General features: G+C 45.0%; 1 protein-coding gene across 1 annotated transcript in view; it reads right to left on the bottom strand.

The window, feature by feature from the left end:
* Window positions 1–7,652, bottom strand: part of GLP1R (glucagon like peptide 1 receptor) — an 87,824-nt gene extending 80,172 nt beyond the window's left edge. The window contains exon 1 of the mRNA XM_076335552.1: window positions 7,554–7,652. Coding sequence (XP_076191667.1) covers window positions 7,554–7,637 — 84 coding nt within the window. The 5' untranslated portion in view covers window positions 7,638–7,652. The remainder of the gene's footprint in view (window positions 1–7,553) is intronic.
* Between the last annotated feature and the right edge of the window lie 6,002 nt (window positions 7,653–13,654).

Here is a 13,654-nt window from a genome sequence, read left to right as displayed (position 1 = left end):
GTTGATATCTATAGAGCAGAAAGGGAGTAGGAATATTAGCAAACGGATTAATAAGACAGTTGTTTCCTATGGGAAAGAAACACACAGAAGTTTGTTGCCAGCAGAATTCAGAGGAAAAGGAAGATTGATGCTACATATCCTGAAATATCTCAAGTCTGATTTTAAGAGGTGCAATCCACACACTCCTTTGGAAGGAGTTTTGTACGTCTCCCTTGATTATCAGAGCTCAGTAGACAGCATGGTAAAGCTTGGTTATGGCATCAGCTGCCATTCCTCAACTTGCTTCAACACGTAAGACATGCTCACAAGTAGTTGGACCACCTTTCAAAGCACCAGAGAAATACCCATTACAAACAGAGCCAGAGCACTCAGGAGGCAACTCTTCTGGTAGCTGAGCTTCTTGTCTGCATTTGGCTTGTCCACACGTAAGAGCACGTCACAGTCTAAACTACTCACACTGCTACAAAAACATGCTCCAGTGTAGGAGGACTGTTCCATAAGCTTCTGCCAAGCACCAGAGATGTACTCGATGCAAAAGTCTCAGTGGTCACCATTCTTCCCATTTAGAGACGGATATATATGAGAGCACTGTTCTCCCTCCAGCTTTTCCCTTAGGCTGGTCACAGAAGTGTCTTGGTTTACCTGATACTAGGCCTTTCAGCGTGGCTCAGTTTTCAGACTGATGTGCTGAGCAGCACCAGAACTGCAGATATCAGAGGGGTTACCGAAATGGGGTTACCAAAACGTCTTAGTCAGAAATGCAAGCCTTAGAGAGCACGATTTCAGAGATTGTCCCATGCAGATATGTCCATACACACACACACCCTGTTTGCACTGAAGACATTAAGTCTAACAAATTGACAAGAAACTGATTTGTGGGCGGGAAGCAGTGTAGTTTTACGGAGGGGGCAGGGGAAAAATCAGTCTGAACAATGGTAAGAGGCGTGAGCGGGTGAGCAGACAATATGCCCCAAGTATAACAAAATTTAGATGGCAAGCTAACTCATGCTCACTTGTCCTTTAAGGAAACAGGAGGTAGTGAAGAAGGAAGGACACCAAAAGAGCCACAAGCTTCTCAATTGTGCTCAAGGAGTTCATCCTCTAATATTTGCAGAAGGTTCTTCCACGCCGATCTTGACTCTTTAGCTACTTCCAAGGCACAATCAGAAAGCAGGTTCACTTTCCTGAACTTCTCCCGTAGTGCAGCAGAGAGCGCGTAGGAGTAGCAACAGAGCAAGGAAAAAGGCAGCAGCAAACAGCAGCTAAAACTACACATCAAGACAAGAATGCAAGTTTCAAAAATTGTCCCGAACGCACCAAAGAAGGCACTGGGAGAGTGGCAGGGCACGTGTGTAAGTGAGACAAGGCAAGAACAGAATAGGAGAATGCAGACCAGCTCAATGGACAGAAAAGCAGAAGAAAAATATGGTCATCGGGAAAGCCGGCATAAAACAATTCAGGAAAAAGATGGCGAGAGGGTGAATTAACAGTGAAATGCAATCAATTGCAAGAAAAATAGCAGTCAATACCAGACTGCACTAAGACGGCAATCCATTAACAATCAATTACAGTGAAACAGCAAAAAGATGTAGTCAGTAAAATGACCAGCTGAAGGAACTATTCTTTTCCGCATGTATAAACTACATTTCCTCTACCAGTTACCATTTTTTAATTGTTCATTCAATTAAATTGAGCCTGCATCTATTCTGTACATAGCTGCAGTATTTATGAGACTATTAAGAAGCCATACTTGAACCTGGGGCGGGGGGTTGCTCACAAGTTTTTCATGTAAGCATTTGGGAAAGAGATTCTTATGCCATCACGTCTGCACTTTGCAAGCTGTATCAGTTCACTCAGGTACCTCAGAGGGCAGGGGTTGTTGCTTGTTTCTTTAAGAAGATAAGACCATAAAGATTAAGGGGAAGATAACTGGTGGAAATCCACCCATGTTCTCCTCCACAAAGATCTGCCACACTGTATCCCAGGAACACTGTCTGTAAAGCTTTCTGAAGCCCTGATAGAACTGCAGAGAGTTTCCCTTTGCATGAGTCCACATTCATGGCAGTAAGAGTAGAGTCATCTACTTTCCTTCAGCAGAGGAAGAGGTGGACTTTCCACACTTATGCTTACAAAGCACAGATGATGATGATGATGATGATGATGCAACTTTGCCCGGAGATTCTCCTCCTACCTGTGAAGATTGACACGCATTTCATAAGCTCCTCCACGTTCACACCAAAGGATCACTGGAATGCAGCAGATCATAGGCCAGTGTGGTTGCAATTTATAAATACCAGTTTCCAATACTGAACAAGAAGAGGCATCAAAGAACAGTGTTCAGTCACCAGCAGCAAACCTATATTCACCCATCGCAAGTTCAAATTTGCTGCATTTTGTATAATACTATGACATTTGAAGGGGCTACCTTCCATTTGGCAAGCTAGAGATCCCTAGATACTGTTTACCCTATCCCTCTTCTGATGGGAAGCGTTGGATGCAAGCATTAGACTTGGTCTTTTCTCGGGTAGCGAGGTTAGGAAGATTTAATTAAAGAAGTTCCTGCATGATGTTTTAATCCAGCCTCACAAGGAAACAACATTGTAGGGCTTAAATAGAAGGTCTCTTATCTACCGAGCAGACAAATTTTTTCCATAGCAAAGACATATCTGCTATTGTGTAAACTTACTTTTGTTAAGACACAAACTAATAGGACTGATGCACCACGCCAAGGAAACTTGAGCAGACAGCCTTGGCGGCAGTACATCTACTGGTTTACCACAGAGAAAGAAACACAAAAAGCTTTTAATGAAAGAAGCCAAACGCAAAGATGATAGCTTTCATTTTGCTACGGCACTGCAGAAGGAAACAATCAGTTTTCCAAAGGACTGCTCCAAGTTACAAAATAGTGAAGGCCCTGTGATTTCAGAGATAACAGCTTCTCCTGGTTTGTCCTCTCAAGTAACTGGTGATCAATCAACACAGCAAATTAAAGCTCAATTTAGTTTGACAGGCTAACAGAAACAGGATAGGATACAATACCTTTAAAGACCTCTTTGACAGCCAGCAGACAACTGTTTATGTTTTGTATTTCAGGCCCAGTTTCACCAAACTTTATTGCAGCTACAGAGCTACAAATTTTGGAGGACAGAAGTTTTAGTTATGCAAAGCTCCACCTCTGTCACTTTGAGAACATGAGTTCTTCTTCTCACAGAAGAGAGCTACACTCGCTTCACTGCTGATACAGCTGGGCACAGAAGGGCATGCTGTATCAGCCCACACTTTACCTCAAATACTGTTGTCCAAACTCTTTCAGACTGCTGCCTATTTTGGGGGTGGGTGCAGTAATGGCACTAGAAATATGGGGAAAGGTAGAAAGATTTGATAACTGTTTCACTAACTTAAACTTGCCTGGACCAGACATCAGAGCTTTAAAACAATGCAAAGGGCCAAGTCATTGTTCTGCTGTGTGAAATACAGTCTTCTCCTTTGGCCCTTGGAGGCTCGATATCCTAGGCTCCTTAAGCCTGAAATATCCCCCCCACCCCCCATACACTTAGGTTTGGGATATTATAACAAGTAATTAGGTATCTTCTTTTTAGCATGTAGAATCAGATTTGCTGCATTAGGGCATCTAGTTTTATAGCACACACACTGCACTAGCTTTTTAGAGTTTCTAGAATATTTGAGTAATTTCTAAAAAAAAAGCAAACAACAAAACATTATTTTCTGAATAAATAAAAGTGCTAGTCATTTTGGATGCTGATTTAATCTCTATTAATTTAGATGATTGTACTATTAAGCAATTTAAAGTTTTACACTGTATTAATTTCATTACTATATTAAGTGACCCACAAATATTAAGTTTTGAAGAACCCGACCATATTCCTGGGAAAGGAACCCATTAACTAGAAGCCAGCCAATTATCCTTTGATAATAACTACAGCAAGGCGGCACAGCGTCAGACCTTGTCTCTTCATCCTTTTCTCCACTGCTTTCTGTACCACTGCCAGTATCTGCTGCTGAGACTTGTCTAGCACATTTTGATTTTCAGAGTGCAGGCAACAAGAAAACCAGCTCCATGCGAGCTTTTGGGAGCAGAAAATGGAGAAAGAAAAAGAATAACGCAGAACTTCCAGCCAACCTAAGTACAGAGGGGGTTTTGCCCAGAAGAAGACCCAACTAATCAAGATGCAGTCCAAGCCCCCATCCTCGCTTCTGCCTGGAGTCACTAGTTTCCAGGTCACTTTTCTATTTGTTTTTCAGCCAAGCTCTATAGCCATTTTCCTACCCTAATGACTTCTAAGGAACACAAATCTACAGGACAGGTTCAGTTCTCTCAGCGTTAGGGCACGCAACGGAAGACAGGAAGTCAAAATAGGCATGCTCCTGCAAGCCTGTGCTGGGACATTCAAACACACAGGGACCTCTTTGCTGCCGAGGGCAGAGTACAGCAGACGAAAGAGGCATTCGAAACAACCCCCTCACACTGCATCTTGTCATCATGGCTTATCAGGATTCAAAGCTAGCACTCTCAGAGACAAACACCTGACCCTAGATACCCATGATTAAAGAAGCAGATGCTGCAGAACTAGAAGCAGCCGTGGCAGGCTTCAGAAGGCTGAGCAAGCAGCAGCAACTATCTGCGCCCCTAACACCTGCAACCTAAGAAGTCATGCTGACTGTTGGAGAACAGACTAGCAACTCTATCTAAATAAGCCTGAATAACACAACAGTAATTGAGAGCACCAATAACATACACGTACCTAAATACCCATACGCTCTAATTAATGTTGATATTGATGCGAGTACTTTTCTACTCCCATACAACAGCACTTCAGAAATAAGAGCTGAGGAGACCAAAAGATCTGTAAGCTTTCCACTGAGTTCAGCTGTTTGCACTTCCACCCAGGAGCCTGTATTATTCACATTTTAGCCTGTGGAACAAAAGCACTGGGGTAGTTTGAAGAACAGAACCCCCGGTTAAGAACTGTGGCACAGCTCCTGTCTGCTCTTCACTGACATTTAAACTACTTTCTTCAAGATTATCTTATCAAACCTTTGAGCATAAGTACTACATAGAAAACTGGGATCTGAAATCCAAATCCAAGAGACAAGCGGATGGTAGAGAACCAGTGGCCAGCTGTGTCTCAGCTCTGTCAGCAGCAGGACACTGCTGCTCAAGGCCAAGCAGGGAAAGCACACAGGCTTGTCATTAGTAATAAGATTCTGCAATGCAGCCGTGTGCTACCAGTTCTTGGTCGTTTTACTACCCTCAATGCAGTAAGGAAGATCTAGACACTTATTAAGCTATTTCCAGTCACCCTGCGTTTAAGACGATGGCAAGTGAGCAGCACCACCTCAAATACAAGCTCTAGACTTAAATTTTTCTTCCTTCTACGTACATTCTCAGCTTTCTCTTCTCCCTCTCCCCTTTCTCACTTGTTTGAGGGCCTGGGGGGAGAGAGAGGGAAGGTCAAAGTAAAACAGTAGTCACAGCACCAATAAAATACTTCCTCCCCCAAGTCCCTATCAAATCATTCTGCCTTCCTCTCACACCTGTTCTGCCCATTTAAACCAGAAGCCCTTGCAGCTGATTGTTGTCACCTAGATTTTATCATCCACTACTGCCTAAGCAGCGCCATTTTCAGTTTACTTTACATATTATCTTTAACACTATTCTGAACTGACCCCGAGAAAAGACTCCCAACAGCAAGAGTCCCATGCTTTTGTATACTTAGGATTGAGCAGAGTATTTTGTACATTTTCTCAGTATACAACAAGCACAATCACTGCTCGAGACAAGTTGTCAGATAAGACCCTCTAGTGTCAGAGGAGGCTATAAAGTACTCGCTTTACTGCAAGACTGAAGTCAAAGGGTGATCATAGTGTTGAAACCAGAGAAGCCTCTTTCTTCTCACCTACCCCCAGTTCTGCGTCAAGCTAAAGACGACCCCTTTGCTAGGAAAGGTACTTCACTTTGATTCTCTGCCTCTGGCAGCCCCATCGTTAGTTTGCTCAGCAGTACAAGCTCAAGCTGCTCAGTGCCTTATCCTGCCAAATAACAAACACCTCCATGAATGGAGGCTCCCCAGCCTCTCTGGGCCCCCGTTTCAGTATTTGATCATCTTCATGATGAAGAGATTTTCCTGACTGGAATTTTCCCCGATGCAACTTGTGCCTGTTGCTCCTTTAAGGGCCCGATGCCCATAACAAGGAAAAACAAAACCACCAAAAAAACCCAGAGGCCAATACCCACGACAATCCTACAGACTGAGACCCAGTTGGGAACTAAACAGATCATCTTAGTGCTGTTCTGTATAAATCAAAAACTCAAAGACTTTTAGCAACTGAAAAGAAGCTGCAAGCTGCACAGACAGTAAACTTGGTCCATCATCAGCTTCGCCGTCCCTTCTTTCACCTCTGCAGCCCACAGCCTCAGCTTCGAGCCTGCCCTCGCTCTCCCTACAGCAGCAGCCCTCCTCCCGTCACCTCCACCCTCTCCCCAGACTCTCTTGTCTCTCTCTGCCCCCAACCCCACCAGACTGCCGTTACTCCTCTGTCCATCACCCCTTCCCTCTTCCCCGCCGCCCCTCGCTGCTCTTCGCAACAAATTACACTTCGTTTTCCCACCCTCGGGCTGGGCGCGCTAGACAGCCCAGCGCCTGCCTCAGCAGCCTCCTCCCGCTCCGGGCTCTTCCACGACACGGCTCGGCGGGGCGGGCAGCTCCGCCGCGCCCGCGGGTCCCGCCAAAGGAGAGGAAAACCCGGCGGCCTCGTTTGTTTCACCTGGCCGCTGCCAGCGGAAGCGCTGGAGTAATTCGCCCGGCGCCTCGGGCAGGCGGCGCTGAGGCGAGCCGCCCGCGGCGGACCTCGGCAGGTCCTGCCCATCGTCCCCCGCTCCGTTTCAGCAAAGGGGTTTCCCACCCGCTCCCCCGCCACTTCTACCGCGTCCCGGTCCGGCTCGCTCCCCCTCACAGCCGACTCCACCACCCCCCGCCACCACCCCGCTCCGTTCTTCCCACGGCACTGAACGTGTTTCGCGCTACAAACGAGCGCATTATGTCCTGCGGGCGAGGGGGGGAAGCGTTACCCCGAGGGCAACGTCCTCGCGGCAGCGGCGCCTCCGCTTCTTTCCTCCCGTCCGTTCGCCTTAAACCCAAACTCTCCCCCCAAGACCCCCCGCCGGGGCACACGCCGGAGCCGCAGAGGGGCCCGCGCGCGGAATGCCTCCGCGCACCAACCCCGCGGCCGCTTGTTCTGCTGCAAGTGTGGGCGTGGGCACCCAAAAAGTAACGGGTTTAACTTCTCATTCGCCCTCGGGGCGCACCCGGGCACCGCGGCCGCCTCCCGCTCCGCGGCGCGGAAAAACCGCAGCGGAGAGCAGCCCCCCGCAGCCGCCGCCCCAGCGCTGACGGGGCGGAATAACCTCGGGACGCCGGGCCGGGCAGCGGCGGGGGGACCCGCCGGCCAGGGGCAGGCGCCCGGGCGACCGCAGCCGCTCAGCGCGGCCGCGCAAGTTGGGCGGACGGCGCCGGCACCGCCGCGGCACTCACCCGCCTCACGGGGAGGGACCTTCCCGCGGCCGCCAGCAGCAGGAGAGCGAAGCCGAGCGGCGCCGCCGGCGGGGAGAAGGGCATGTCCGGGGCGGCCCCCCATGCGCGGGGGCCCGGCGAGGCTGCGGCTCCCGCTCCCCGCGGAGGCACCGCGGCGGGGGACGGCGGCGCGGTGGCGGGCGCGGCGGGGGCTCCGGCGGCCGCTTTTGTAGCGGCGGCGGAGGCGGAGACGGGGCCGGCTCAGGTGCGGTGCGGCCCGGCCCGGCCCGGCCCCGCGCCGTCCGGCGGGGCTGGGGCGCCGCCGCGGGCTGGGGCGCCCGGGGTCGCGCCGGGCGGACGGGCGGGCTGGCTGGCTGCTGGCGTCGTCAGCGCGAAGGGCTGTTTCGGGGAGGGGAAGAAAAAAGCAAAGCCGAGAAAACGCCTTTGCCATCCTGTCCCCCACCTCTTCCACTTCTTTTATTTTAATCTGACTTTGTCCAGGCTGGGGCATCTTGGTGGCCTTCATGCTGTTCGTGACGTCCAGCTTTTATTAGTTTTTAATAACGGTAAATGCAATTACCCATTTATAACATGAATTTGCAGAGCTGCATGTCAGATCAGAGCTCGGTTTCTAAGTTAAAGTCAGGGCGCAGGTCGGTCCTAGCAGTAGTAGGATGTGTAAATTTGCAGGATTTAGAAACTTCTTTGCCTGGCAGAAGGGTGCTCTGAATTTGTTTTGTACTAGATTCTGTATTGTCTGTATTGTCCCTAGGTATTCGCTTTGCACTGACTAGCAAAACTAAACTTTCAATAAATCATGTGTGTTTGGTGAGATTATACACCAGCATCTGGAAGAAGAAAGCGTACAGAACCTAACAGATTTAGAAGGAAAGCTCAAAATTGAACAGGGAACTGGGAAAAAGATTTCACATTGGTTCTGTTAGATGCTACTGGAATATAAAGAAGTTAATAGCTTAAAGATTAATGATGTATATTAATTTCAAATACAACACAGCATCAGGCATCTGATGCTTTGGGAATGTAACTAGGCAGAGCATTGATGCTGTGAGATTGTGAAATCATTAAATTCCTCGGCGTGTGAATTGCCAGGACAGCAGTTACATTACAACAGCTAACTCCAGGCAGAGAGAATTTGCCATGGTGGTTTGGTTGACCAAAGGCTGAAAAGATACTTCCTTCAACTTTTCTAAAGTGGGAGAAAACAAAGATTGAAGGAAAAAAAAATTACTCCCAAAGAGGAGGGAAAGAACATATCTTTTGGGTTGTTAAAAAAGATGATCCCCAAACTCCCCAAGTTAGTTGAAACCCCTAATGTCTGCCTCAGGTGATGTTTTTTATGTTGTTTATTGAGATTAATTTTTTTACTATCCCAGTAAAATAAATACTCTGTTCCTGTGGAATAAGTATGTCTGCTACAGACGTTGCTGAAGACTTCGGGAACAGTGAGAAAAAGTGAAGAATAAAGATCTAATCGAAAAAGCATGTTCAGCCACAGTAATGTCACCTGGAACAATGAAAAGACTTTGATTTTTAAAGAAATCAGTGATCCCCTGAATTTAAAAGATTTAAACCCATACCTAATGTTTGCCTCAAAGGGATGAAGATAATGAGACAGGGAAAAGCCTACTTATTTTGCCTGAATCTGTATTTTCATGTGTGTGCTAAGACAAATTACACATAGCTATAAGAAACTTCTGTAAAAAACTACGTTTCTGTTACCTGCAGTTATCACACGTCCTTGAAGGAAGCAATCGGAGAGCATCTGCGATACCAGACTGCTGAGAAACGCGACCAGGAGAACTAACAGCCGGCTGTTAACTATTTCATGTGGTTTGACTCCCCTGAAAGGCTAACGGCGGACCCTGCCCAAGCCTGGTTACACCTCACAGGAATGTTTTACTTGAAGCCCAACACCTGATCCCATTTGTAAGTGCCTATGGGCTGGCCTTTCCTCCTGGCACCTGAAGACCGTGCACGTTACATCTGCTTTCAATAAACCAACAAAACCACCGGGCAACTGAGCAAAATACCCTCCAGCTTCCTTCAGGCCAGGCAACAGAAACCTTTAAATAAAGGGAAAGAAACCCCTTCCACCTGGGTAGCGCCGCCAGCCTTAGCAGGGTGCGCATATCTCACATGCAAATCTCTACTGCTTTCTATTGTTTCTGCACCAGATGTATTAATTAAGTTTTCCAGTTAGGACTTCTGTTCCCAGGATGACTCCCAGCACCTGCGCGCAGCAGAGGGCCGGCTGCTTTTGCAAGAGCTTAACAGGCTCATGTCTCTGTTGACGAGCCGTATCAGGGCTATGAGGGTGACGTATATCACTCTGGAGGTAGAGGTATTACTTTGGAATAATTCTGCTTTCCAGAAATAATCAAAGGTAACTTCTTAGGTATGATGACATCATATGCTAGTGTTATCTACATGAATGGTTTTTTTGGGGAAAAAAAATGGATCAGAGTAAACTCTGAACAGGCACATTTTCGTTGTGCCCATTAAGAAGCTATTATCAAATTTCAAAAGACTGAACAAATCCTGTTGACTTACCTCTCTTTTATTACAGTGATTTAATTTTCCTAGAGGTGGAAAGGTATTTGTCCAATAAATTCAAATCTTGTTGGGGGGGAAATACTGGTGAAAGTTGTCTCTAAAACCTGGGTCTGCTGAACTTTTTAAAATTTTATTCATGGTTTTATTAATACTAAAATTTAACTTGATCTTTTATCAATGTTAATGTAAGAAAAGAACAGTTTGAAAATAGCCAAGTGAAGCATTAAAATGACACTACCCCAATTTGAAAGGAGCTGGGGTCCTTTCAGTTTGAAAAATACAATGCAATGAGTTGAGAAAGCTTTGTACAACATAAGAATTTTGTTTGTTGAGGCGAACGCCTCTTTTTCTGTAGCAGAAGGACTGCAAATGCTATTTAAAATGCAGGACTTCGTAACTTCTCTCTCGTTCCTTTACCTCTAGGCTGGACCAAACCTCTGAGATGTATTAAGGAGAAGCTACGCTGCAGTTACACTGCAACACACGGATTATTGTACTCCTATGACCGTTGAGCGTTATTAATGCAATTTACTATATTTTGAGGGCAAAACTGCATTTTTAAAAAGCTCAGTGGCTCTTTTAATAACCTCCCCTGATAATCCTTTTCTGCGGAACCAGCGTAACCGGTGGCTTGCCATGGGAGGTTCCCATGGGTGAGAGACAAAGCCTTCACAAGGGTTCGGGCTCTCTCCTGCCTGAAAACTATGACCGCTAGCCTCGTATCTGCAGAAAGTAACATCCCTGTCCCACGTGAGACTGAATGCTTTGTCTCTGAAACTTTCTAAAGAAGAAAAATCTGTTTCATGGAGAAACTGTGTGTTTCTGCTGTGACATTTTGTGAGTAACAGACATTTTCCTAAGCTGCCTTAGGCAGTATCCTCAAGAATGTTATCAGTTTTCAGTGCAAGTTACGCACTTTGTGCTTCTCTGTGACCAGTAATTATTCGCTTTTATAAACATCGTCTTTTATAATAAGTTTGTTTAGGGGATAGAGACATACAATTCTTGGAAACAACCACGGTGCAAATTAGATCTAAACTCTTTGTGAAATTTTATTCCTTTCTATCTTGTATATGTATAGTTGAAGTTTAAGGGTACAGGGTTGCTGAGATTTGAAAAATGAAGTGTTTTACCTAAACTCGGGATTTATATGAGAAGCGGAGGGAGTTGCTGCCCTGTACAGTGGCTGTGTAAGAGTTGCCCGTGTGCCTGAAAGGCTGTTAGCTCTTTACTCGTGTTGTGTAACTGTAGTGTGCCACAGCAATGAATAGGCTTTGGCTCGTTTTTTTTCTTTACAAGGCCAAGAGGAACTGTCAGTAAAGATCTTTCCAAGTTCAGTAAAAGCTAAAGTATCTGAGCTTTGACTCCCCCCCTTTTTTTTTTTTTTTTTTGGACAGGCCCAGCACCTATGAAGTTACTCAAATATATCACTTAGAAATTTGAAATATGTGTTTAGGAAATGAAGCAGAAGAATTTTAGTGTTGAACCATTGAATGTGGATGGTTTTTGTAGAATTTGAATTTGTATAGATACCTACTTAACTGAAATAAAAGTTCATTTAAGCTAAATACTTCTGTAGACCTCCTGGGGGGAAAAAAAAGAGGTAGCTTTGAGCAGTGTTATGCAAATGAGAGTTACAAACACACATCCTACAACTGCGATTACAAGCAAATTGGTGTTTAGAAGGGAGATCATCTTGTCTTGCAGCTATGTATACTTCAATGTCTTTGGAGAAACTAAATCATCTGAATTGTGCCTTGAAACCTGGCCTTTGGGGAGTGGGTAATTTAAGCATCTTAGTAATATTCAAAATGATCTTACAGTATTCTATATCAGAACGTGGCTACAGCAAATAGTTATATGACAGATTAATGTACAAAACTTTTAAATGTGCATTAGGAAGCAGGAGAATTTCTTCTGGTTACTGGCCACAGTACACATCTATGCATTAAATCTCACAGAATCATAGAATGGTTTGGGTTGGAAGGCACCTTCAAGATCATCTAGTTCCAACCCCCCTGCCATGGGCAGGGACACCTTCAACTAGACCAGGTTGCTCAATATCTCATTATTTTTAGTGTAGTGCTTGTAAGTGCTAACTGTTCTGTTACTTCAGTTACCTGCCCGCATGTAGGAGAACATGCTCAGTACATGAAGTGTCTCGTGGTAGCTACACCGTGTTGGAGCGCAGGGGTTGAAATCACCCAGTTTTCTATAATGTGTAGTATTGTAGATGCAGACTCAGAATGAATGAACGTAAGTTGTTGCTAGTTTGCAGTTCCAGACGTAATGGCCTGGTTGTATGTAAATATATGAAAAGAACAAGTAGTGCTTGAGCAGAATGGACAGTTCCATTTTTCAGCTGTCAGATAGTATGGCTTGTACACTTTGGGCTATATATTTCTTGATGACAACAAAGAAATGAGTGTGAAGATTTTTTTTTTTTAAACTAAAGTTGTGTGGACTACATAATGAACTGGAATTGCTGTATCTACTTTTGGGCTCTAGCTGCCTTGTGGAATTTATTCTATGTAACAATTGTATGGAGAGAATGATTTAGATAGGTATTTCATTTCAATACAAAGCTTACATTCTCTGTCTTATAAAGAAGAAATTGCTTTAAATCTTTTCCATAAAATGTTGTTGAAGGATTCATATGGCCCTGTGCTGAGTAATTTGTGAATCTGACCCAGACATTCCTGTATTTAAAAATCTTAGAAATTTAAAGATTGTTTGCAGTCGTGTAATATAATAGGAAACAACTTTATTACAGTTTGAATTTATTACCACAATCCCTGACTCCTAAATCAAATTTCCTAATCAAAAATCCCCTGTTCAAGAATGCTTCATTCCAAAGCAAAATACAAGAATTGTATTTTGGACTACAGAAGGCTGCTAGGATGTACAAAATGAAAAGGTGCTAGCACAAAGGAAATGACGGTAAGAGTTACTCCGTGAAGCATTCAATTTGTCTTCTCATTTTCCACAAGAAGTAGGAAGCTATGAATCACAGAACAAAGGAAGGAAACAGTAAAGTCGAATTATTCTTTATTAAGTAAAATTGACAGAAATATTACTCTCCTCTCTCCCTCTTCTGTAGTGGTAGCTTTTTTGTGTGAGGAAATTATTTGGAAATCACTCCATTCAATATCTTCTTACCAAGGGAAGCCTTGATACAGAAGAGGAAAACTGCCTTGAACAGTTTGATATATGTCTTGTGCAATGATCACAGTGCTGGTCTTTTCCAAAGAGACGGAGATGTTTTCTGTCTACTCTGCTGCTAGATGCCTAGGAGGTAGGACCTGGATTCCCTCAGTAAAAGGCTTCCGAAATGCTGAGACAAGCATTTAGTAGCTTGTCTGCAGCATCTGATTGGGTTTTTGAGAAAAATCTCCTTTGAAGAGGGACAGGATGTGTCTCTTGAGAAAGAGGTGATATTTTATAGTCTAGCGTTTTGGATCAAAAAATATTCCCTGGATGAATGAGTGAGATTGGGAACCTGTTTCATCTGTTTCCCATGTGCTGTCATGGCTATGACTAAAGAGAGA

This window comes from Aptenodytes patagonicus, chromosome 3 (assembly GCF_965638725.1).
Source record: "Aptenodytes patagonicus chromosome 3, bAptPat1.pri.cur, whole genome shotgun sequence".
Lineage (NCBI taxonomy): Eukaryota > Metazoa > Chordata > Aves > Sphenisciformes > Spheniscidae > Aptenodytes > Aptenodytes patagonicus.
Note: the sequence above shows the minus strand (reverse complement) of the source record. Positions and strands in the feature narration are given on the sequence as shown.